This window comes from Rhea americana, unplaced genomic scaffold, assembly GCF_003343005.1.
Source record: "Rhea americana isolate MKP2758 unplaced genomic scaffold, rheAme1 scaffold_155, whole genome shotgun sequence".
Lineage (NCBI taxonomy): Eukaryota > Metazoa > Chordata > Aves > Rheiformes > Rheidae > Rhea > Rhea americana.
In genome coordinates, this window is record NW_028185650.1 from 2,015,286 (window position 1) to 2,040,085 (window position 24,800).

General features: G+C 40.0%; 1 protein-coding gene and 1 pseudogene across 1 annotated transcript in view; both read left to right on the plus strand.

The window, feature by feature from the left end:
* The first annotated feature begins 1,985 nt into the window (after positions 1 to 1,985).
* Positions 1,986 to 9,524, plus strand: LOC146598732 (cytosolic phospholipase A2 epsilon-like; annotated as a pseudogene).
* An 8,583-nt stretch (positions 9,525 to 18,107) lies between these two features.
* LOC146598733 (cytosolic phospholipase A2 epsilon-like) overlaps positions 18,108 to 24,800 on the plus strand; it is a 34,493-nt gene continuing 27,800 nt past the window's right edge. The window contains exons 1-3 of the mRNA XM_085299888.1: positions 18,108 to 18,134; positions 18,596 to 18,631; positions 24,190 to 24,262. Of these exons, the coding sequence (XP_085156014.1) occupies positions 18,108 to 18,134; positions 18,596 to 18,631; positions 24,190 to 24,262 (136 nt within the window). The remainder of the gene's footprint in view (positions 18,135 to 18,595; positions 18,632 to 24,189; positions 24,263 to 24,800) is intronic.

The window sequence follows — 24,800 nt, forward strand, 5'->3', positions numbered from 1 at the left end:
CGGGTAACCTTAATTTATAATTCACACAGATTTGTGTGTAATGCATTTGTAACATGTATTTAACATCATTATTCATTTATCAGTCCTCTGCAGGGTCATTTTCAATGAAATAGGTGGTCACTGAGTAATTGACTGCTAGGATGACAAGCAGTGACAAGYGATTTTTCTGAAGGGCAACATTACCCCCTACTGACTAGTTAGCTGTATTGYAAGCAGTAATTACAGGTGTGGGTAGTAAATCAGAGTTTTTACTGACTATTAACTGAGGGTCATGGAGCAGATGAAGGAACCTCTTGGCTGAACAACCCCTGCCCCAGAACAGTGGCTCTGGGAAATAAAGTTTTCGAAATTAATGATGCCCAAGAAGTTCGTAATGGTGTACAGATATGAAGGTAAACATTTAAGAGACATTTGCTGACTCAAGTATTTAGAGCGCGAAGTCCAAGCAGAGAACTGGATTGCACTGAAGTTGCAGTAATAGCTTAGTCCCGCTCTGCACTCGAAATATTCTGTCCCGCTTTGAAGGAAGTGGATGTAATGTACTTGCATGTCTGCCCATATCTCTCTTCTACATCTTTTTGACTAAAAGTCAAGATTCTCGCTTGTCTCCAGACTATATCCAAGGATTTCTGGCACAGAGGGTGGAAGAGGAGCTCTCACGGGGTGGGCTACAGCTCTCTAACTCTCTGCCAACCTCTGCTCTCCCTTTGGYGTGGGTTAAAGCAGCCTGCCTGCAGGACATGAGCATAGTGGGAGCTTGGTATCTCCATGGGCGGCTGCAGTGTGAAGGAGGTGAAGTACCACTGACTCACKGTGGTGACGTGGCCACAGGGTGCCCTTAGTGGAAGGGCTGGTCTTGGGGCTTCCTGGGTGCTCTTGTCACAGGAAGGCTTGTGGCGAGGAATCRTTAATGCTTCGACACCTGGGCAGTTAAGTCAACTGAGTTAAGTGCCTGTGGACTTAGATATTGAGTAGGATAGGATTTTATTTTTTCATCTCTGGCTGAACAAAAACATCTAAAACTTGCACTAGAATGGAAGAACAGACTCCAAAGTGAACTGGAAAAGAATAATTGGGAGTAAGAGGAGGATCAAAAAAGCCTGATAGTGTGGAGGTCAGAAARTACAGGCATAAACTGAGAATTGCTACAAGTAAATCTGAGGTGAATACTCAGAATAAGATTAAAAATGTTATGGAGTTACAGGAATAAAAAACAAAGAAAAAAACAAAACCAATAACAAACCCCAAAGCAAGGAGAGATGGTGAAATATAGTGAAGCTGGGATTAAAGATAATAGCATGATACATCCCTAAAACTGAAGAACTATGTTGTGTCAGTTTTTAAGGACTATGCTAACTATGGGTCAAAGAGAGGRTGGTGAACAGAATTGCCACATATCTGAGGAAAGTTAAGACTAAGTCATGTAAAACACTAATATCAGGGAGAGCACAGGCACACCACCTGCCTGGAAAATAGCAAATGCTGTATGTAAATTTTAAAGAATAATTAAAAATGATCCAGGCAGCCTTTGGCCTGTTAATATGTCCTTAGTAATACCTGGGATTTAAATGTGTTTTGAGCGAAAGAGACTTGGAAAAGAAGAAACATCCAGACAAGACTCTCTGTGATTCCAAAACCAAATTATGCTAAACCTTATTTCTTTGATCTAAAATAACATATGTAGGCTGTTACACATGTAATTCTTGTGCTCCTGTCAGTGAAGAAAGCAATTCAGAGCAGGGTTGGTCACTTCAAAGACTCGTGAGTAGAGAGCCATACTTGCAGGTCCTAACTTAGCAGAGAGCCACTGATCAGAATGATGCTTTTGGTGTATGCTAAGTATCACTGAAATTCATGCAACTCAAACACACGCCTAAGTGCTAGCGTAAGCAGGATAAATTGAGTCCAACCCCTGAATCAGGGTTTAATGCTACTTTTGAGTGCCGATCACTTATTTCCTCTGTTAATGAACCACTCTGCTTTTGCACGCTGAACAGGTGCCGGTGGTGGCAGTCGTGACCACGGCGGGGGGAGTACGGTTCATGATGGCTATGTTTGGCAGTCTCTTGGCTCTCCAGGAGTTGGGTGTTTTGGATTGTGTCTCATACCTCAGTGGTTTATCTGCCACAACGYGGTAAGGAAAGTTGGGCTTGTGTTTCCTGTTTACGCTAGCAGAGCTGGTGAAAAGTACTGCCTGGCTGAGGGATCTCACTTGGCTGGATGCTGACAGACTCCTGCCACAGCAACCTTTTGGAGCTCTGCCTGCCACCCATCTCATGAGACCCCTCGGTGCGATAAGTTTTGCTCATCTCCTCCTGGTGCTAGATACAATTCTGGAGTGAGAACTGCTGTAGGTATTACTGAGATTGCACTAAAGTGTTTACAGGAAGGGGAAGAAGWGAACAACAAGCCTGGATGGTCTGTCAATGTTCACCTGCAATTATATATTGCTGGCAAACTCACCTGTAGTTATTTAGTGGCTTGGTTACATGCCTAATGTGCTGTATGTTTTACGTTTTCTTGGAGGCTGTATTTGTTTCTGTCATAAAATCGGTGCCTGGCACAGAGAATGGAGGAAAAATATGTGTGTGCGTGTGTGTTTTGTTTTTTATTTTTTTTAATGAAGCAGCTGGGGTAAGCATCTTCAGACAAAAGCTACAGCTTGAAGCAGGACAATCAAAGGGTAATTTCAATAAAAACTTGTGCAAAGTTTTGGGTAGCTCTTTACTGCTATTTTGATTCTGAGAAGAAAGATATTTTTTGAATGTTTTCATACAGGAAAATATCATTGTATAATCTAAATTCTGCTTGGAGCTTTGAACAGCTCTCCCAAGGTGAAATTTGGAGGAGGGGAGCCTCCCATAATTAGAAGCAAAATTGTTTAGCATTAAATGTGTCATATAAACCCATGAATTTTTATGAACCCCAGTCCTGAACCRTAGATTTTGTTTCTTTTTATCAGGACCATGGCAAAGTTATATGAAGATGCAGACCTGTTTCAGAAGAATCTCAAAGGGCCGATTGATGATATCCGGAGACATGTGATCAAAAGCAAGCTGCACTGCTTCTCGTTGGATCATCTGAAATACTATGAAAAGGAAATTTGTGAAAGAAAGCATGAAGGACACAAGGTGTCTTTTACAGATCTGTGGGGACTGTTCATTGACTCTATGTTACATAATGAGGTATTCTATCTACATCCCTTATTTTGGAGAAATTATAACTTTTCATTTTTGCTTTGGCTTTCCRGATTCAATTATACCCCAGGAGGAAGGGCCCAATTGATACTAATACAGGATTTTGAACCAAACTATTTGTTTTAGATTGGCTGGAGATAAATATATGTGTGTGTATGTGTGTGTGTGTGTATATACATATGTGTATATATACACACACATGCATATATGTATTAAAAAATAACATGCAACATACTTTCTGTTAAGGGTGTTCTAGCTGTATCTGAAAGTTCTTAGGGAGTTGGTCTTTCACTTTATAGAAAAAAMTTGACATGGTAAGACTAAATGGAAGCATCTCAGGGAAATGTCTGAGCATGTGAAAAATGAGTTTAATGAAACTGATTTTCCATCTTCCATTTCAGTTCAAATGACCATTCTAGCAACATACAGAGGGGAGAGAGCTCTGATATAGCTAAGTTCAGACATAGTGATATATAGCCATATATATAGCCATACTAGCAAACAACAAAATAATATTTAAAAAGGCCTTAGTTGACTTTGATCTACAGCATTTCCAAGGTAGCCAAATAGCTTTCTCTTTCATTAAATTATCTAAGACATGTGACAGWGACTGCAGAAGCAAGATGCCTGCAGTCCACCATGGTCCCCTCTTCTGAAACAAAACCCTGGAAGCATCAGTGATGATRCTTTGGCGAGGTTCTGAAGTGTCCTAGGCAGGTGAACATGTACATATTCAAGTGGTCGAACAATTGAAGCAGTAGTAGTAGTGACAAAATTGTCTGAGATATAGGAGACATTTCATTACAACAGTCCATGCTTAGATGCCTTATGAAGTCCATACGTCATATTCATGTTTTCCARTGATTTTTGTTCCTCATAAACAGGAAAACGCTCATAAACTCTCTGATCAGCAACTTGCACTGAATCAGGGGTAGAATCCACTGCCCATTTACCTGTCTCTCAATGTCAAGAATGACATTAGCACTCTGGATTTTAAAGGCAATGATTTTTATGCATGTTTTTATGCATATAAGAAGTTTCTTTTTAGGACTAGGTGAATGCCAAAAGCTTCTTTTAAGYATCTAAGCTTCTTAAATATCATAAGATTCTTTTAAAAGCTTTCTTTTAAATATTTTTTTCTCTATCTTCACATCCGAGTTCTGACTTGTAGGAAAAATAAGTGTCCAAATATTGAGAGACATTCCTGYACAAAGATGCTGCCCTGTGAGGAGTGGAGGGGCCTTCTTGCAGCCTTGAGACCTGCTACAACTGCTCCTTCTTCCTCCTCTCCACCTGCTCCTCACGGCCTCTTTCAGCTGCTTGGGCTATTGCTGAGGCRGCAGTAATCCAAGAAAGCCGTGGAGAGCAGGATGAAGGTAAGGTAAGGAGCAGGGAGAAAGGGAAGAATGGAGGAGAGTGACGATAAGCACCCAGAGATAGATTAGAGGAGCTGCAGTGTTACGTGCCCTGAACAGCAGCACCAGCCATTGATCATTTCCATGGTATTATCTGCTGTTATCAAAGTGGATCTGAATCTGGTCATCTGCTTCCAGTCCACTTGCAGTCCAGTGTGTTTTGCCAAGGTTTGGGAAAGTGTTGCTTAGTACATCTGAGTCTTTTGAGATTCACAAAACAACAGTTGGCACAATCTGAGCCTGAACGGTAGCTGGTGTCATTGCTGACCCTGGGGGAATTAACCATACTGCAGCTTGAGCAGGGCCTTAACCATCAGTGGACTTTTCAGCCTTAGTTTTTCCTTCTTACTGCCTAACTGAACCTGAACCCCAAGCTGAATGGATTTTCTCCGTGCTAGTGCAGGAGGTGTATTTAGCTTTTTGATGCTCATTAGCTTGAAAGGTACTTACTCTTTTCAAGATGTGGTGGTCTGTCACCAGCATGCTCAAGCTGCAATTCTTATTCTTCTAGCTTTTGATTTGCTGATAACCTGGTACTTTTACTTATGTTTAGTGGCAATAAGTCCTTCTTGATGTCTGATTTGCAGAGTGGGTGATGTTCACACTGTATGAGGTGGGTTTCCTGAAATACGGAGCCTCYGTTCGTTCAGGCCATTTTGGTARTGAGTTCTTCATGGGTCACCTGGTGAAGAAGATCCCAGAATCCCGGATCTGCTTCTTGGAAGGTGATTTATTATCTCAGAAAAATGTCAACTTTATAAACATGTAGTTGGTTACATAGAGTCATCTTTTAATGACTACCTGTCTGTAAGTAGAAACACTAGTACCAGGTAACATATCAGATTCAATTTAAATCTCAAATGAAATATCCTAAAGTAGCAAAACGAATTGTAGAGGAGGCAAATTCCTAGAGTAGGTGCAATTACTTTGCTGGACTTCTTAAATTAGATTAAAACAGATCACACTTGTTAGAATTACCTTTTGAAGTACTACAAATTAGCAGCTGGCTTTTATAAACACTTCTGTTTTTTTAAAATGGCCTAATCAATAATCCAGACATTATATGGAATGACATAACATTTGGTATTCATAGTCTATTTCATAAAAGATCATAATTGGGCAGTTAGGGTAAAGTTGGATGAGTATGAAGCTGTGTGTGAAACAGTGCTCGTTCAAACAACTGCTGTGGCTGAGTAAGGCTGACCGGGGACAGCTACAGGACTGTGCTGTAAAAACGTGTAGTAGTTCTAAGTGGAGGTGTGTTTTAACCTTTCCAGGCACATGGAGTAATATATTTTCCCAGAGTTTTATGGATGCTGTCTACCTCTYGGGTCATTCAGAAGACTTCTGGCACAGATGGACCCGGGGCACTGAGCATGAAGYTGGTTCGTTATTTGGATTACTTTTCGCTTGCATCTGTATTACTTTCATGCACCTCTGGAATGTGAAGCCTGTCTTTCTGGGGGCATTTGATTTTGTGTCTGGTTCTGGGTCAGGCCAAGCCTTCGGAGTGAAGGGAAAGCAGGAAAAAAAACAGATGCCCTGGAAAGTAGGGGGGGGAAAAAAAGTGCTGCTCACCATACGTAATCCCTGGGGAGTTTTGTCCATGGCAAAACTTGTTTTAATTACCAGTTTTTAAAATGTTCAGAGATACCCTTGATGTGAGACAATCAGAAGTTCAGATTCACTCTTTGTTATTCTTAGTATTGGAGAGATGCTCTAAACRGCTGCAGATACAAACCCTCTTCTCATCCTCTCCACAGAGGAKCAACCTGCTCTGCCTAAAAGATCTCACGAGCAGACAACTTTCTTATCTGTTCCCCAAAGTTGCCTTTCCAATACTCTTCGAGACTTGATGACGGGGAGACCAGTGGTTTCAAGTTATCATAATTTCCTCAAGGGCTTGCAACTACATAATAAATACTTGGAAAATGATAGCTTCTGCATGTGGAAAGGTAAGGAGACYCATTTTCAGATGCATCTTTGAAGGTCATTTGCAGGATGATACAAGCTGAGGCCAAATATCAGATAAGAATTAGTATTAAGGCAAATTTGGACTGGTACAGTTATAAATCARTTAAGTAATTGCTCATGCTGGGAAGCTGTCTGTGGAGCTGGTTTATTGAGTCCTGGACAATTTACTTCTGGTCTTGTTTTTGTATTCAAGAAGTCATTTCAGGCTTGCTTCAACTCTGTTCTTCCCAGGAAAACTCATGGAAGAGCCCACAGCTTCCACTGAAGCTGAAATGACTAGCCACATGCAGATTTACACYAGCTGAAAAAGCAGCTTAAATTATCACTTTGGATGAAGATAAACCTCAAAGTACTCCCTTGTACTGATCTTGGGGCTGAGCTACMCAGGCATAAAAAAAACTAATACACAAGATGTGGACTGTGCCTTTACTTTCTTTCCTTGTTGTGGTCATTTGAAAAGAAATGAACTTGCCCCTACAGTAACTAATGATACAACCCTTTGACTCTCAGACACAGTACTCGATTCTTCTGCCAGTCAACTGAGTGAAGTGGATGACTACCTCAAGCTGGTAGATACAKCTTTCTTCATCAATACCAGCTGTCTGCCCATTTTGAAGCCTGAGAGGAAAGTGGATGTCATTCTGCATTTGAACTACAGCGGAGGATCGCAGACCCTGGTGATGTTTTGAAGTAGTGATTTTTTTGATTTTTTTTTTTTTTATCTCTGTGACTCCAGCAGCTGACTTACAACATTTCACTTTTTCAGAAAATCATCTGTCTTTTTTTTAAATTAAGTGGTCACATTAGTGGTGCTATGCAACATTATAAGCAAAATCTTGTTTTCATTGTCAGGGCTATTTTCTATAGCTTTCTGCGAGGCACGAAAACACGCACACATGCATGCACACACAAGTTTACATATTCTGCGGAGCTTTGTCACTGTGGTATCCTAGCTCCTGAATACTTCATTAAATAAGTTTTAAAAATATAATTAGCACATAATTTTGCTAGTTTTTGARTGAAAACTGAGTTTCTTACATAAGCCTCAATCAGGTTTAGTGTTTYGTCATGCTTGAAGAAACTTTGGGCAGGGGTTATAAGATTGAAAATAGTGTGATTTRTTTGATGCAGACTATCAAGACAGTGATTTCTAGATGCGTTGAATACAAATACTCAAGAATCTGTGGTCTGTGAGAAATTACGTTTAACCAAAATTTCATGATCCAAATCTTCTGCTGTGGGCACTAATCTACAAAAATATCCTGAATTTCATATAGATTTTTTAGAATACAGTAATCTTGACTTAAAAATGCACAGTGTTAGAAAATAAACAGTCAACCCTGCACCCAGGATTATTTAAAATCAAGGGTTCTAGGGGTTAGTTACCTTTATTTACAAAACACTTAATCACATGTTTACCTAATGCAACAAAATGTCACTAATAGGCTTTGGTAGCTTTCTTTCAACCTCTCTGAGTTGCAACTGTGTTCTTCGATGACCCAGCCGCTGAACCTATTCTCGGAGTACTGCTCGGAGCAAGGAATCCCGTTCCCCCGGGTAGAGCTGCGCGAGGGCGACCGGGAGCCCCTGGAGGAGTGCTACCTGTCTGAGGACCACTCAGAGGCACCTGTCTTGGTCTATTTCCCACTGGTGTGTGACACCTTCCAAAAATACAAGGCACCTAGTAAGTTAAGAGCATTAATCCTTTTTTGAGATTGTCCCATCTGGTTTATCCACTCAATGCATCTCTCTTCTCAAAGGAGAGACCGGCAAGATGCTCAGCTGGCTGTTTCCGTATTCATAGTTCTGCTGTGTTGGATGTCATTTTGGCTAACCAACCAGAAATTGAACTAAAGAATTTCAAAATTAAAAGCATGAATAGCTATACCTGGAGATAAAACTCATCTGGAGCCTGGACAATTTTCTTTCCTTTGATAATGAAGGAAAGGAGGCAGCTGATAAGTTCCATTCACTGGTAGCTTATACTAGCACTCCTCAGTCTTCCAAAATGAGGTATTGCATTTACTTTGTTTAAATGAAATTGAAAAGTCTTAAAATATAAAGCTCAGACAACATGTAAGAAAATTAAGGATCTGTGAAGGCTACAAGCAACTCTGTTTTCTGTAATAGAATAAATGGTTACCATTTTTTCCTCCAGGAAAATTTACTTGGCAAATTCAGTTTGAATTTTTGCATGACTGCACTCCTATTTTGTTGTTCCCAATTTAGTATGAACCAGGGAAACTTACTCAAAAACTGAACAGACCCGCGTGTGCTGGTTTATTGGTAAGACCTTGTGTAGTTTCATCATCCTTTTCTTTTTTCCTGTGGCATCTATTTAAAGTCTAGGAAGTCTCAGTCACCTGAGAGGGAAACTTGTCCTTCCAGGAGCTTTCTGATGTCATTCTTCACCAGCTAGGAGCCCCAATCTCATTTTACCTAATAGAAAAGTTAAAGATCCTGAATCTGAAAAAGTGAAATATTCTCACAGAAAATTCTCACTTTATTTTTGAGGGGAAAGCATTTTCCATGACAAAATGGTTCCGCCAGCCAATTCTGTATCAGCTGCAATTGTGCTAAACTACTGAATTTTAGCAGTATGGCAGGTTTAGTGTCTATATCATAGCCAAATCTTCAGCTGTCTTCTTGAGAGAATTAAGCTTCTTGGGGCTGCTACTGTTACTCTCTATTGCCTGGTATGAGTTTCCCACCTCAGTAATGTTATGATGAATTTCACTGTTTTTACTTCAGATRTGGAGCGCAGTCCCACAGAAATGGAGCAGGGGGTAGTAGATGTGTCCAACTGTGCTGTTCCGTATGGCTTACATATACTGAAGAAAATTTCAACAAGCTGCTGAATAATAAACATCCAATTCTTCAGGTTTTGCAAACTGCGGTGGAATGAAAGGAGCAGTTTAAAAGCTGTTCATTGCCTTGATTATATAAACTCTGTTAAAGTATATTTTGACCAATAACAGAAGTTTTGGTAACTGACTAACAGTTAAATAATCAGAAAATACGAATCCATACAAAAGGAATATCCGTATCAGCTTGTTAAATGAAGAAAACAATGTCTTTCATTAAATACTGTGTGTCGTGATTAATCCTGGTTCTAGCATTAAAATCATTAGCAAAATGTGATTTCTTTTTTTTTCAAATTCACTTTACAATATTGGTGTTATAGGATCCAGTTTGAGATACAGCAATATAGCGATGAGGTTTCAACCTGGGAGAAGTCCATGCCACATTTGGATGCAGCTCTTAGTGGTACGTGGTCTTTGTTCTAGAGACAAAAGCAAAGATTAGGCCAAGTCCTCCCTTATGTCTCTGCTTTTGACAGTAGCAGGTGCCAAAAGATGCTTGCACCTGGAAAAAGAGGACTGACAATCAAAGAATGGTGCTGCAGGTAATATCCTTGGTTTTGTTAGTGTCCTCCTTTTAGGCAGAAGTCTCATCTTCATCAAATTTACCTGTTTGACTGCCATTGAGTTGACTGTAAATTTTTGATGAACCTGTTCCAGAGTGATCAATATCTACTAAGTAGCTTGATTTTTCTACTGTTTCATAAAAATCATCTGGCTTCATCCACTTCTACTGAACTTCTCTCTGGGCTATTACCTACCGAATGGATTTTAAAACTAAGGAAACAGCTAAGATTTTGAATCCTCTACTTACTGGTTTTAGAGAAACAGCTTAACAGCCTAGTTTTGGCTGTAACCTTATCTTCATTTATTAATCTGCCTGTTAGCTTTCAGGTGGTCACGGTAACAAAACTTGTGGCACCAGATCTATTCACTCCCACAACATCAGGAGGGTCACTGTGTAGCTGCTGCTATAGCTTTATTCCCACTGCCATCCAAACCACAGGTGTGCTGATGAGATTGTTTCACACCTGTTAGCGATAAATGTCTGTTTAAGATGATGTGTTCAAATGGTTATTATAAGAACTGATTGTATCATGTGTAAACTGATACATGTACAGTATAGTAGCTACTATTCAAATACTAAATGCCATGTAAAATCTTACTAAAAATAGCAATCTCATGGATGCAATCATTGCAACATGTTATTTTTATTAAGTTCCACGCAGTTTGCCTACTGAGTTTATCTAGGAAGAGATTCTTCTTGCTTCTAGTGCCAAAGAACAAGATACTGAGGAGACAAAGACAACCAGGAGCTTTGCTAACAACCTTTGCAAAAGGATGAAAGAAAGGCTGCCACTTCGAGAGACCAGATGAAGATGAAGGGTGGGAAAAAAAAATCCTGTTTTTAAAACCAGAGTGCGGATGACTCGGATAATAATGAGCCTTTTAGGAGTTTAAATGCCACTCCTCCAAATGCCACAATATTTATGCAATAATACAGACTGTGACAACTTGAAATTGTTTTGCTAATGTGACTAGAATTCACCTTATGCTTTATCTGTATTTTTATCAGTCCTTTCTGTTCTCCTCGGCTGCCATCTCATTCGTTACACTGATGTATGAAAAGAAAACGGATGGCAGACTGCCAGAGAGCTGCATATTTGTGCTGGCAAAGTGGAATCTTGTCTCTGTGCCTCACGTGCCATTGTCGGAAGGTAAATGGTCTCTGTCGTTAGTCTCGGAGACTCGTGTGTATTTAGCAGGACRTAACCATCGTGCTTTGTCACCTCTGCAGCAGTTCTTTTTCTGTGTGTCTGTTCAAAATAACATATCCAAACTGAAGTGCTGAGATAATGCTAGCAGATAGCTCCTGTCTGCTGCAATATGAATCAAACCAAAGAATATCTCCCTTCATAAAAGGAAATTACTGCTGGCAGTAACCTTTGCCACTCTTTCGCGCAACATCAAGACGGTCCTGTTCCACAACTCCTTTTTTTATTTTCTTTCTTTCTTTTTTTTTTCCATTTACTGATGAACGTCTGTATTTTTCAAGTCTACCATCTTAACCAGAAGGCCAGTTTTTCGGTTCCTTTTCTTGATCTGGGCTAGGATAATTTGATGTTCTGTCTCACCAGTAAGATGGCAGTAGTCTTCTGTGAGCTGAGTAGAAAAGGAAGAGGTCACTTTAGCAGTTCGGTTGTGTGCATTGTTGCTTTAAAAAAAATAGCTCATGAGTTTTAAAAAAGTGTTTAAAATTTTTTATTAAGTATCTATTTAATATTTAAACGTTTTACAATTTTTTCAACAATTCCAGGAAGATGTAGCAGAGATGGTGCTGTTTGTGCCTGCTGTATTGCACCAACTGGTTGCTGGTGGTTGCAACATTTGGCACTGAGCCTTGGACTTTACTCATGTGAGGTGTGGTGATGTACGTATTTGGCAGTAGGTTCAGAAAACTAGGATGGCTTCCAATGGGCTGCCAAAAGGAGGGTGTCCATTTAAAAAAATGTGGGCCTGTTAAGCTAGCAACCGAGAATCTTCTTTGCCCAAATCATCTAGGTTAGCAATGTCGTATTTTGACTTGAAGGCAAGTCAGACAAATACTAGTGTCTGAGTCAAAGGGTCGATGTTGCACATGAGGCTAATGCCTGGTAGATTCAGCTTTCTTGGGGGCTGTGAGCATTCTCCACAATGAACTCTCATTTGATTTCTTGTCTGGGGAAGAAAAGGGCACTTTCCCTGTGCTTTTAAAGGCAACATAAAAGTGTGGGTGAAGAGATGTTTGCTCAAATGGCTTGCCAGCTGCTAAGCAGAAAATAACAACGTTCAGTATTGGTGATGCTATTTTATATGGGAGGAGCTGCAGCCTGCTGATCCATGGGCTGGATTTTCAAAATGATTTAGCAGCAGCATAACTGGTATTAAAGAATAAGGTAGGTCTGCAACAGTTTGTTTTTTGACAACACTTGTTTGTGATCTGTCACACAAGCTATGCCAAATGTGAGGGTGCTGCCTTGGAAGCAATTAGGGGTGAATATAGTCTCTGGCGGGATTCTCTGAAGCCTCTCAGGCTGCCTGCGAGTGAAGCTTTATCCCCTTAATCCGCTGATGATGTGAGATGACCTCCTTGTATTCTGAGAACTGATTCAATTCAAATTGCTATCAAGGCTGTGGATTTCTCTAAAAAGGTCCTAGGCTGTGCATCGTGCCACGTTTGTGTTAAAGGAATTACTGCAAAGACTCTCCAAACTAATTAGCTGGCACAGAAAGGTGCTGGTGTTCCTCATGTCTATGGGCTGATCAGATGAGGGAGGAGAAGAGGTTACTTGAACCTCAGGAGGCCTTTTCATGCAGCGAGGAGAGATTCGGTCACGTTCCCGTCTCCAGAGCACAGGGAGAGTTGGAAATAATGGTCGTGAGCCTCTGCTTTTTGAGAGAAGGGTTGGATTTGAAATTTTTCTTGCAAAAAACAAAACAAAACCTGAAGCCAGGATTGCATATATTGAGAGATGTTGGGCCAATACTTCACTGATGACTTTTGGATGGGAAAAAACACCCAGTTCTTTCCTGTGAGGGAGGAGGAGTGAGATCTTTATCTCTCTGTCTCTTCGGAGTATTCAAGAGCATGTGAAATCATTTTTAATCAAGTTTCTCAATAGACCTTTGAAGACAAAAGTCATCCTTCATACATGTCATTATCAAGATAGTTTCTTAGTAAAACATATAATACCCTGCCCCCAATCCTGCCTCTATCCATACCTGTAATCTACCTCTCCAATGACTATGCAATATTACACCTTTCATTCTTCAGAATTTAGATTCAGATTCAAACTGAAGGTGTCTCCCACTTAAAAATGGATAATAAAAACTTTCAGATTTTTTCTCCAACCTGTGACCCCCACCCTCTTAAGATCACTTGGAAAATTTTGTGAATTTATTTATTTCAAGAAGTTGTTTTGGTTAAAGGAGAAAGAAAAATCCATACAATAAAAAAATCTAAATATTTTGACTTAAAATGAACACTTTGAATTTGTAATGCAAAATACTTTGTTTAAAGTAACTTCAACTAAAAAAAGTTATACATTAAAAAAAATAAACTAGTTTCAGCTGAACAAAATATTTTTTACCTGAAAATATTTTTTGTAATTTTTACTGATGTTTTAATTGATTTGTCTCAAAGATAATATCCTTTGCAAAGTTATCTGTTCAGCCATCATCTCTCCGAAATCATGTTTTTGCATATTTATTGCAGCTTTCCTCTTATTTTTGTTCAGATACGCTTGTGACTATAGGCCTTTTATGCTTACSCTTTAGATCATGACGTTTAAAGTCTTACTGATTGTGACAGCTGATTTCTTTTGGCCAAAAGACCTTTGTATCTCTCCTAAGCCTGGACATCTCCGCAAAATTTTGTGCAACTTGCAGTACAGACTTTATGCTTCCTGCCTATCAGAACAGGAAATGGTGAGTGAATGGAGGGGTTCCCCTGGAGTCTTGATGCACGCTTCTCCAAGAACGGTTCCTTTCAAGTCCTCCATCGTATTTGATTAGTGATACCAACCTTCAAGGATATTGTAGAATATTGAAGAACTAATATTGAAGGTATTACGTATATCAGCATAGGCATTGTACCTTTCAAAATGAAATTAAAATGTCAGACACGCTGATGTGAAAGTTAGCTTTTTAATTGGGATGTTGTCTGAAATGAGTGGCAGGCTAAAGAATCACTAGTCAAAGTTGAATCTTACAGAGATGGAAGCATGTTGTAATGGGGAAGGAGGTGGCGCTTTTGAACCACGATAAACATTATTTTGTGCTGGGTTTATCAAAGTTGCTTCCACGGTGTAACTGGAATTTGACTTCTTGCTCTCTTGTTTCATTGGCTGAATGAGGTCCATGTAGCCTGCAGAATTAAAAAACAAAAACAAAAAAAGCAAAAAACAAAAAACCCCCAAACTATCCACAATTAAAAAGAAAAAGACTGAAAGAGATCTCAGGAGATACCCTGACTATTCTTYCACTTCCGTGACTAAAGTTGCAAATAGAGGCAAATCCCTAAATATAGATCTGATGCTATCTTTGTTAATTTGCTTTATATGTTAAATCTGTTGAGTATTTATTTTCTCATGTGAAGCCTGTCTATCATTTTGTAACACCTCTAGCATGTTTTTGGATAGTTAGTTACCTTTTTATTTATGTTCCAGGTGTTTTAATAATGACCAACTCCTGTTTTGTCATCACAAAGGCGGTACAAGTGTGCTTTTCCCTTGCAAGAATATGAAATCCCTCATTAGTCATACATTTATGAAATCCTGGATTATCGGAAGGTGACAAAATATTTAAGTAGTATATGGGGTAATTGTACACGACTGGATGCACRTGTCATTGCTACCTGCAACCTATTGTGCTTAGATACACAATTGTCTCAGTATCATGTTGGGGAGCTAGTGCTTGAAACAGGGCAGTGTAGATTAATTCTGACTGCCCCAGATCAGCAAGATGTTTGTTTATTCTACTTTACTTTAATTAAGACACAGCAAAATTATTTTCAGGTAGATGTGCACTAAATAGTAGGTGAAGAGAAGAGGAAAAAATTCTATTTTCCTTTTACTGTCCTTATTGCTCATCCCTTTAGAGACTGTTGGGTGTCCCTTATCAATGCAAATTCCCTCTTGACTTCAAAGAGAAAAATAAAAGTGTAAATAGCATGTATGTGTAGAACACTACTGGTTTTAAATTATCTACTTTGGAAATATGATTACTAAACAAATTGAATAGTCTTAATATGTGGCTTATTAGACATTGGGTAACTTCACCCACGAGTTTACTTGCTGCATGCTTGACAGTTGTCTTTGAAAATCTTATTGAATTGTGGAAATTCTTTTCAAGAAAAACGCAGAAAAAGCAGCGTGACACTTAACCTCCGAAGCAGTAGTCTTGTTGAAATATAATCCTAAGGATTATATTTCTAGCTCTGCAACACCAGTGGGACAAACTATAAAATCACTATTTGGAAGCAGATTTTTTACAGACATCAATGATCACCTTTTCCTAGGAGTAAGTGATCAGTTAAAGTTTTCTCAGTGACTCAGTGACAAGGACTTACTATTATTATTGGTATAATATACTATATTATACCAGTATACAGTACTTAGGTCTATCATTAACTCAGTTCATGAGTGAAATACTGTTGAGGTCGTAATTCTAGATTTTTACAAAGCTTTTAAGATAGTATCTTGTATCTTCTAAAGTCTTCTTGTATGGTTTGGATAAGCAAGGGTTAAGGGAAGATGACATCAGCTATGAACACACAGTGACTGTGAGCAAGAGAAGAATTATTATTTAGGGACACACTTTGGTATGGAAATAATGAGATTGCTTTTAGAAAAGGAAAATGTGAGCTGAACATTAGGAAAATATCCTGCAAGTAGGATGCACTGATGCCAAAAAAATGTCTCAAATGGTGAAGTGGTATCTTCTTTATGGCTCTTAAAAGTGATGTGGCTGTACTGCACGAGAATGTAAGGTCAAGGACAATCTTACATTGGCTATGGAATAATTTGGGTGGTACAAATGGCTGCTCTGTTTCATGGTTAAGATATGGGCAAAGTAATGGGTCTGTTTGCATGAGGAGAGCACAGGGTTCCTCTGAGGGACTTTCTCCAGGAGGGTGTTTGCATGGGACAGGGAAAGGTTAGCTGAATAACCTACTCTTTTCATTCAATATGGAATGTTTAACAGATAATTGTTATCTGTTAGATCATGACGTTGAAAGTCTTACTGATTGTGACAGCTGATTTCTTTTGGCCAAAAGACCTTTGTATCTCTCCTAAGCCTGGACATCTCCGCAGGCTGAGAATTGTTCCCACTTAAAATTTTAATACTGGGATTTTTCCAGAGAATTATTCTTCATTCAAAAGCTGGAAAGACCAGTCTTACAAGAAGTACAAGTAGATGATTCTCAGCTGTGACTGCTCCACCTGAATTGGTTCATAAACATTTAACAGAGATACAAATTAATAAAGACAGGAAATGAAGGGAGATATTTTTGTATTTGAGGCAGAGATACTCATGCCCATCGGAAATATCTTTTGGTCTTTCTTTCAAGGAATCTTTCAAATGCTGCAAGTTCAGGTTTGTCTGAGACATTTTGCTTTGATTTCAGCTTGGATCTATTTTTATGGAAATATCAGATAGTACTGCTGTGTATTTTGGACAAGGACTTATGAACAGTCATCACATGCTCATCACAGACCTTACTAGAGAAGAAACCGGTTCCTCTATAAGAGGATTTTATTCTAGCTATGCTCACTGGACAACATTCTTCTTCTTCCTCTATCCATAGTGTCTTTGATACTGGCCTCTGTGGTACAGGGGAATGCACTTAGGTGGCATTATTTGTATTTTGCAAGGTCACTTTCTTTACCCACCTGAGGTGAAGTAGCCATCCGTACGAATGAGACTGAGCTGGAAAGAAGTGCAAGATACAAAACCTTTACCACCACGTGCTCTGTGCCCTACTTGGATCATCTGGTGCTGCAGGAGTGACCACTGGCCCCCTCCTGTCSTTGAGCAGCGAGGAGGGATGAGGCAGCAGAGCGGGTGCCTGGCCTTGCACGCTGCGGGCGCTGCTGGCCTGCACGCGCACGTGCTGGCTCGGGGCTCCTGTAATGCCGCTGTTTCAGGCAATGGGTCACCGCCCACTGGAGTAGCAAGGAGCCAGGGAGGACAGGGTGCTCAGATGTCCCTCCAGCACAGTTGGCCTGTTAGGTCTGCTGTCAGAGTGAGCACACACAAGAGCTTTTTGAAGTAGACACTGAGGATGGATGGATGAACTGATCTTTCTGGGCCCATGCAGAAGGGCACAACCCTCTCCTCTGCCTCACCCTTCTGCCCCCAGGTTCCCATCTCCTGCCTAACTCCTCCCTTCCCTGTCATTGCATCTAAAATCAAACTGTAAGCTTTTCTGAACTGGGATTATTTTTTTTAGCTATACTGTAAATACCCTATGTTGTTTGTGTATGTGATGAGGTCACTGAGTGTTGCACGGAAATGCATCTTCAGAGCAGTATGGGCCCTGTGAACTGTAGCACAGCAATGAGTTAATTTACCTGCCTCTCAGGCAAACAACCCTTGCTGTAGTGCAAGCTGCTGCAGGAAGATGACTAGAGGTATTTGAGCTCCGTTTGGAAGGTAGTTGATATCTCTCCCCACCACCCTATAGTGCTGTGGTGGCAGTGTAAAGATACTTGGAGAACTGTAAAATAATTGGCCACAAGTGCTTTGGTATCGCTTGTGGGTTAGCCAGGCTGCATAAATGTAAAAATTTTTCTAGTTATAAAACATGAGTAGTATTTTCTAGAAAGCAGCCTGTGGACAGAAAGAGGTTTTGGCATTCCTTTTTCCCTTCCTCCCCTCAAAATCATGGTTGGTAGAAGAGAAATTGCTCTTTATTCTGCTGACTCAATTGACTTCCCCTAATAGGCTGCAAGAAGCAGGGAGGGGATAGCTTAATGACTRGAATTAACAAAGGGGTGGAGCGGTTGAACCTCCTCATTAAATCCCTATTCCTCCGCCCCTGATCTGCGTGAAGAAGTCCCGCCAGCYGTAGGACTTGGTATTTTTCAGCACTGGATTTACATGCAACAGGGGCTGCGATGGGATCTAATTTAAGTTCAAATGAGGTAAGCAAAAGGAGCTCATAGCTGACAAAGTAGTTAAAATTGCCTGATAGCCCAGTTCAAGTGATGGTAGTAGACAGCAAGCTGTTTCTGGTATAGGAGCAATCCATGGACAGCGAGTTTGCTACTCCTCAGATCCCATGGTTGCAAAGACTGTTCTCCTAGTCTAGCTTTATACAGCAGCTTGCGACATATCTGGATTTTGGAGTTATGTCTTAGGGTTAGCAATGCTACTTACTGTGTTTCCTTAGCAAATATTTCATGTCAAGGAAACCAGAAGGTGGCGCAGAATTGTTTTAGTGCTGGGGGGAAGTATTAGTAAACCACTTAATGGCTGTTGTTAACGAACATAGCTCTAAGTACAGTTTTGAATCTGAGATTTTTAAATATCAGCCTAAACTAAAMGTTGAAAAAGTTATAATTTAGTTCTGTCTTTTAACTCTTCCTTGTGTTGTTTTTTCTAGACTTTTACCAGCAACTCAGCGCAAGCAGTGAGAGCGGTAGGTAGTCATTAGTTGGCCCTTCATTAAATGTTGTTCAGTGCTAAATGTAGATCACAAGAAAAAATGTTAGGAATTCAATGGCTCGGGGGAGAAACATACTGCAATATTTATTGAATGCTGAAAGGTTGAGCTGCAACTTCAGCTATATAGGTGAAATATTGCCTTGTTTCTCAGTAAACTCTGTCAAGTCTGACCTTGTTTCTGATGCTTATGATGCTAGCAGCAAAGGTTGCACTACATGTGGACATGGTCATATTCAACCCTCCCCTCCCATCTTTTATGTTTTGATTTCTTTGAATGAACAACCTACTTGTCTTGGGCATCGTTGTTTCATAGGAAGGATGTGTTTAAGCAGATTTTTCAAATGCTTTTGCTGCTCTTACGTTCCTTGTAGTTTTTCATTTCGTTATAGTGCTCTGTCATAGAATTTGAAATTCACTGTGCATTGCTAGCTATGTTTAAAAGTACAATGTCCAAACAAGTAAAGCTGTGGAATAAACATATTAAGATCTGTCTCCTGATGTGCCTGAGCTCATTATCCTGGTKGAAGTGTGAGTGGTGCCAAATGAGAACTTTTCTGAAAGTGGAAAAGAGCAACAAGGGGTTTTGTAAAGACTGAGCTGAGGATCAACTCTTCATTCAGAGRAATGAAAACCTCCCAGGCAATTAGCAGACACTCACATGGATGAGTRTGAGAACAGTAGAAAAAGTCAGATAAGGCGTTGTGCCCCAGTGAGTGGGACCAGCGGCAATGACAAGTGGATGGGGCTGCCTTTGGATATTTTATGTGGGTTCAGTGCTGCCGGTAGCTGTTGCAGGCTCTCTGAGGCGTAGTAGGAAGGAGAGCTCTTGCTCCTGCTTCAGTGGYGATGTGGTTTCTCAGCATGGTTTGTTCTGGGCTTTGATTCTATGTGGTCCTACTGCAGGGATTGCTGCCATACGRACTCTCCCCAATGGTGGTGATTTGTCCTTGCCTCGTGGAGGTTTGCTATTTTTGACAGTATCTCATGTCTGATCATGCCTGGGAACCCTTTGGTGCTTTCTCTTTTCAGCTGAAGCAAAATGCTCTGATGTAGCAAAGAATCTGCAATGTTTTTTTTTTTGTTTTTGTTTTTTTTTTCCTAAGACGTACCTCTTAAAAATTGTACTTCAGGGCTCTCTATACAATCCTCAAATCCTAATCAAGTATGGTGGTAGTATAAAATTGTAATTGTCAACCCTGTAAATTCAGCCTGTGTTTAGAAAATCAAGCTGTGGGGCCTTTTTCCTTGGTGCGTATTTTCTGTAGTTAATTGGTCTCTAGGCAAAGAGCTTTTGCAGTTCATTGGCCTTAAAGCGTACCTCCTGTCTTCAAGGAACTTAGAGTGATAGAATTGACCTGAATATAGTAAATACAATGTACAGTAAGACCAGAGTCCCATCTTTCTATTTTGATTCTTCAAGGCTTGCAGAAACAGARATCACTAACAACCTGTTTTTTTTYCYTTTTTTTCCCCATAGAATTTGGTCGTTACGACAATAAATATATAAACATCGTATACCTGATTTTTTTTAAAAAAATTGTTACTCCGTATTTTAAGGAAACCACAGTCTTTAACAGAGTCAGTTTCAGGGCAACTTATCCAATATGTATGATTAAAATATGCRTTTAAACTAAATGGATCATTTGAAACGTTTGATGTAGTGCTATCAACCTGAGAGGCCCCCAAAATTACTATTTTTTTTTAGTTACTCAAAATACTCAAAGATTACTCGTATCAAAATAAAATAGACTATCATGGTGTTGACAAAGTCATCCTGAACTATGGAAATGTTTGACTTGCTTTCTCTTCTAATATTGACTGTATTTTAATGTGGAACCGCAGCAGTTCAATTGCAAACAAGAAGAAAAGAAAAATCATTTGGAAACTGCAGTCTGAAGCCACAGAATTTTACATAGCTCAAAGAAATGCCTTGATTTATTTCTGTTTCATTTATGTTTATTCAGGAACAGCTCTAGTGAGTTCTACTGATTTAATAAGATCCAGTTTATAAGCTCCAACGGATGAAATAAATACAAAATATATGGAAAGTGGTTTTTATGCATCTGACTTTGCCTGAGGTTGGAGACGTGATAAAATAATGAAATCCTGCCTGTCCTTGAGGTTCCAGAACTCTCTGAGGTTAATAGGGGCTACATACCTGCAGAGGTCAGAACCAAGACTGTGATCTGTGTGTCACAGTTCAGTCAGTCCTTCTGACAGGACTGAGTCTTTTCTTCCTTAGCCTTCATGGTTTTTAAGTTAGTAGCAAGATTTCTATTTCTTTTCTGAAAATAACACCAAGGAAAGAGTACTCTGGCCCCAATGTTGTATCGGATATGGTGTATTACTTTGCTGTGTTTCTCTTGATGTAACTTGRAAATGTCTGTGCTTCACTCAGTTCTCATGAAAAAAATGTCTATATAAGAACAGTATAAGCCTGGAGTTTTACTGAAATAGAGCCCTTATGGAGCCCAGTTAGGTAACTCTCATTCATATGGGTGAGCACGCACATATGTGAACAGTCCCATTGACTTCACTGGGATTAGATATGTAAGGATTGCACAAATGGGCCACAGGGCTTAATTGAACTTTTATCTGACGTAGGTAGGATAGTGTGACCGATTCCTGCATTTGTAATCTCATATATTTAAATAGTTTCACAGTGATTATTAAAATGCCTGGCTTGTGTTTCCGGTTTATGTGGTAACGATCATGTCTCACACCCAATAAACACAGAAGCTGAAAGTTGAAGTGTCCCTAATGACTGACCTCAGAGGCTTCTTGCTCCAGAATCTACTTAGCTTGTGATATGGTCAGCATCAGGTTAAAGGGAAAGACGCAAGGTCATTGCCTATTAATAACAGATGATCTAGTTTAAGATGAGCCCCGCTACAGTTTTTKTGTGTGACTTTGAGCAAGTCACTGAGAGCGATGTTCAATAAATCGTTCAGATGTCAAGAAGTTAGGAGCTAAAGACCTGACCTGTAGGTAGTGCAGGAAAGGGGTCTGTAACCTGATGTGAGGCACTGAGGACTGATTTCTTGTGTTGGAGAGTTAGATACACTGGAATTGTAGCAGTTTCCTGAGCAGAGAACTGCATAAACGCAGGTAAGTATGTTCAGCTAGTAGAGAAAGCTGAGTACAGGAGCACCAATCTTGTATCCTAGCTCTGTGTACACCACTTGCTCAGGGCTGATGCGGGGTACCACTGTCTGTTTGAAATGCACAAGCAAAGTAGAGGCCTAGACCCTTCTTTTCAAAAACCTGAGTAAAGATTTTTCCTTTAAAATGGTGGTCTTTTATAATGTATCCTAGTAAATATATATATAGCACTTCCYTCGGATGGGAGGTACTTCTGCTGAGGTCCATTTTTCTACATTCAAGGGATGCAAGTCCCAGCTTTCCTGAGTAAACATATCCTTTATTTCTTCTGCTGAAATAGCACTACTGGGGACAAAAACATTCAGAAATTATTGAGTAGGAGAGCATGGACCAAGTAAAAACCTAATGATAGCAAAATGATCTAGATCTGGCAGGGACAGACGAACATAGGTTGCTGGTCCCCGTGCCTATGACCACTCCTGAGTTTTGCCCTGTCTGACTGAATGCACATACAAAAGCAGTAGTGGCAGTCTAACTCCCACATGGCTCTGGGTGTGATGTCTTTTCATTATGTTTGACTGGAAACTCTAATCTTTCTTCCAAAAGAACTAAGTTGTTTCTTTCAGAGTGTGTTTGTCCAAGTTSTCCTTTGTAGCCACAGAGATGCTGGAGGCAGCAGTGCAGGTAGASGTGTGAAGTGCCCTTTGGGACAGCTGAAATGTCCCACAGTTGATGCTTGTAATTACAGGTGGTTTTAATCTGTGCTCTGTAAAGCTGGGCCCTGCACTGGAGTCTGGACAGATTGAGATAATGCAGAGCAAATGTGCTGGTATCAGCAACTGTTTGACCTCCTTGCTGGTAACTCAGGGCTGCCAACCAGTGCTGTCYTTCAACACTGCCTCCTCAGGCCCTTTGCTGACTCAAGGGGCAGTGTGAAAGGGATATACCAGGGGCTATGGATGCCTCCTGAGAGGCTGTTCTCTGYCTCTGCTTATCCATTTTCAGAGTGGTTGGGAGCTTCATTGGCGAGGAGGAGGATCAGCCTCATTACACTGTGTTAGCATATGAAGTAATCTCAGGGGTGTGTTTGTGCCAGGTGTTGTCAAACATTTAAAAATAAGACTTCTGCCACAGGTGGAAAGATGAATGGTCCTGCAAAATGTAYAGCATTTTGTAGTATGCACTATGTATGAAGGAAATTGTATTATGTATGAAGGAAAGAAGGAAAGAGTAGCAAGGTACACTTTATTAGCAAACAGCAGTAGATAGTTTTCACTTTTGCTTCTTATATATGCACTTCATAAGCAATATAATAAAACAATTTTATTTGTGTYGTGACGTTCTATATATTCACTTTTTATTACATACAGGCATGAGAGGGTTGATAGGCAGAGTTGATATCTTTTCATAGATCACCTGGTATAGATAGATATAGATCAACAGAAACAGATCTAAAACAGAATCGGGAGATTTTGAGGCTAAATATCAGTTTTAAACAAGTGTTAAGGGACAAATTATATATATATATAAAATATATATGTACGTATACATGTATATACGCACACATGTGTATATGTTACAGTGAGACTGTTTCAAAAAGGAAAGATGGTACCTATGAAATAGAGGAGATGTTATTGTGGGAGAGGGGAGAGAGAGAAAGATGTTAAAGTAGTTTTCTCCTAGGTGGAAAGAGGAGAGAGTTAATTTATAGTCCGAGCAATACGAAGACATATTAGTATGGGCCATAGAAGTTACAAGGTATTGTAGAATTAGTACCCCTGATGAGCCCAAGGTGTCTGATRTTCACTAGCATTAAGACTTAATTCCCAGGATAATTTCTGGAAAGCATTTGGTAGCTTTCTGGTGGGGAATAGGACCGAAGATCAGAGATGGATCAAGAGATTCTTCATAAGAAGTATTTCCTTGCTGCCAGCTCTATTTTTATTCTTTTAGATGATCTGTGAGAGTTTATCCTGGTATGTGATGGTCACTCATTTCTTCTTGCACAGTTACTGCAGTGGCATTTGGTGTCACAGAGACAGGGCAGCGGATGTGTGAGACACAGGGATACTGATGCATGTGCTGTAGGGGTCTTTTTCAGTGATGAGTGTGGTGTGGTGTTAGGAGGATATGGTACATATCTGACTGAACACCAAGCTACTGTTCTCAACTGGTATGTGGTTTTGCAACCTGCCACTTCTATGCCAGGCCTGATAAGGCTTCTGTGCCAAAAATTCATCCATTTTTTTCCAACTGGTTTGAAAAAGAAATTGGCTCAACCTTAAAAATCTTGTTTTATTCATGTCCTTAGAACTTTAGGGCTACAGTATGCATTAGTCCAAGACTATAAACTATAATGCTCATATTCATTCCAGTGCTTTTTTCTTTTTTTTTTTTTTTTTTTTTTTTTTTTGTTTAATTATTGTGCAGAGACCAGTATCTCCTTTCAACTTGCTCACTGTAAAAATACTAAGAGTGAAGAATGTCCGGAAGGCAGACCTACGTGAGTACTTCTGCTATTGTCAGATGTTTCTTGTAGTTCCTTAAAGCAATGAAAAGTAGGAAAACTGAGTTTCCCTACAGAATTCCTGGATAGAAGGTAGGAGAAGACTAATAATGCAAATGTAAAACCAGTAGTAGTAGGAAAGCTTATGAAATAGCAGAAATACAAGCATGTACATTCATAGAATCAGTAAGGTTGGATGGGACCTCCGGAGATCATCTAGTCCAACCTCCGTGCTCAGCAGGGTCACCTAGAACATGTTAGACAGGGTTGCGTCCAGGTGGGTCTTGAAGATCTCCAGAGAAGGAGACTCCACARCCTCTCTGGGCAACCTGGTCCAGTGCTCCATCACTCTCACAGGGAAGAAATTCCCCCTCACGGTCAGGCAGAACTTCCTGTGCTTCAATTTCTGCCCATTRCCTCTTGTCCTGTCACACAGGATAACTGAAAAGAGTTTGTCCCCATCCCCTTGACACCCTCCCTTCAGGTACTTGTACACATTGATAAGATCCCCCCTCAGTCTTCTCTTCCCCAGGCT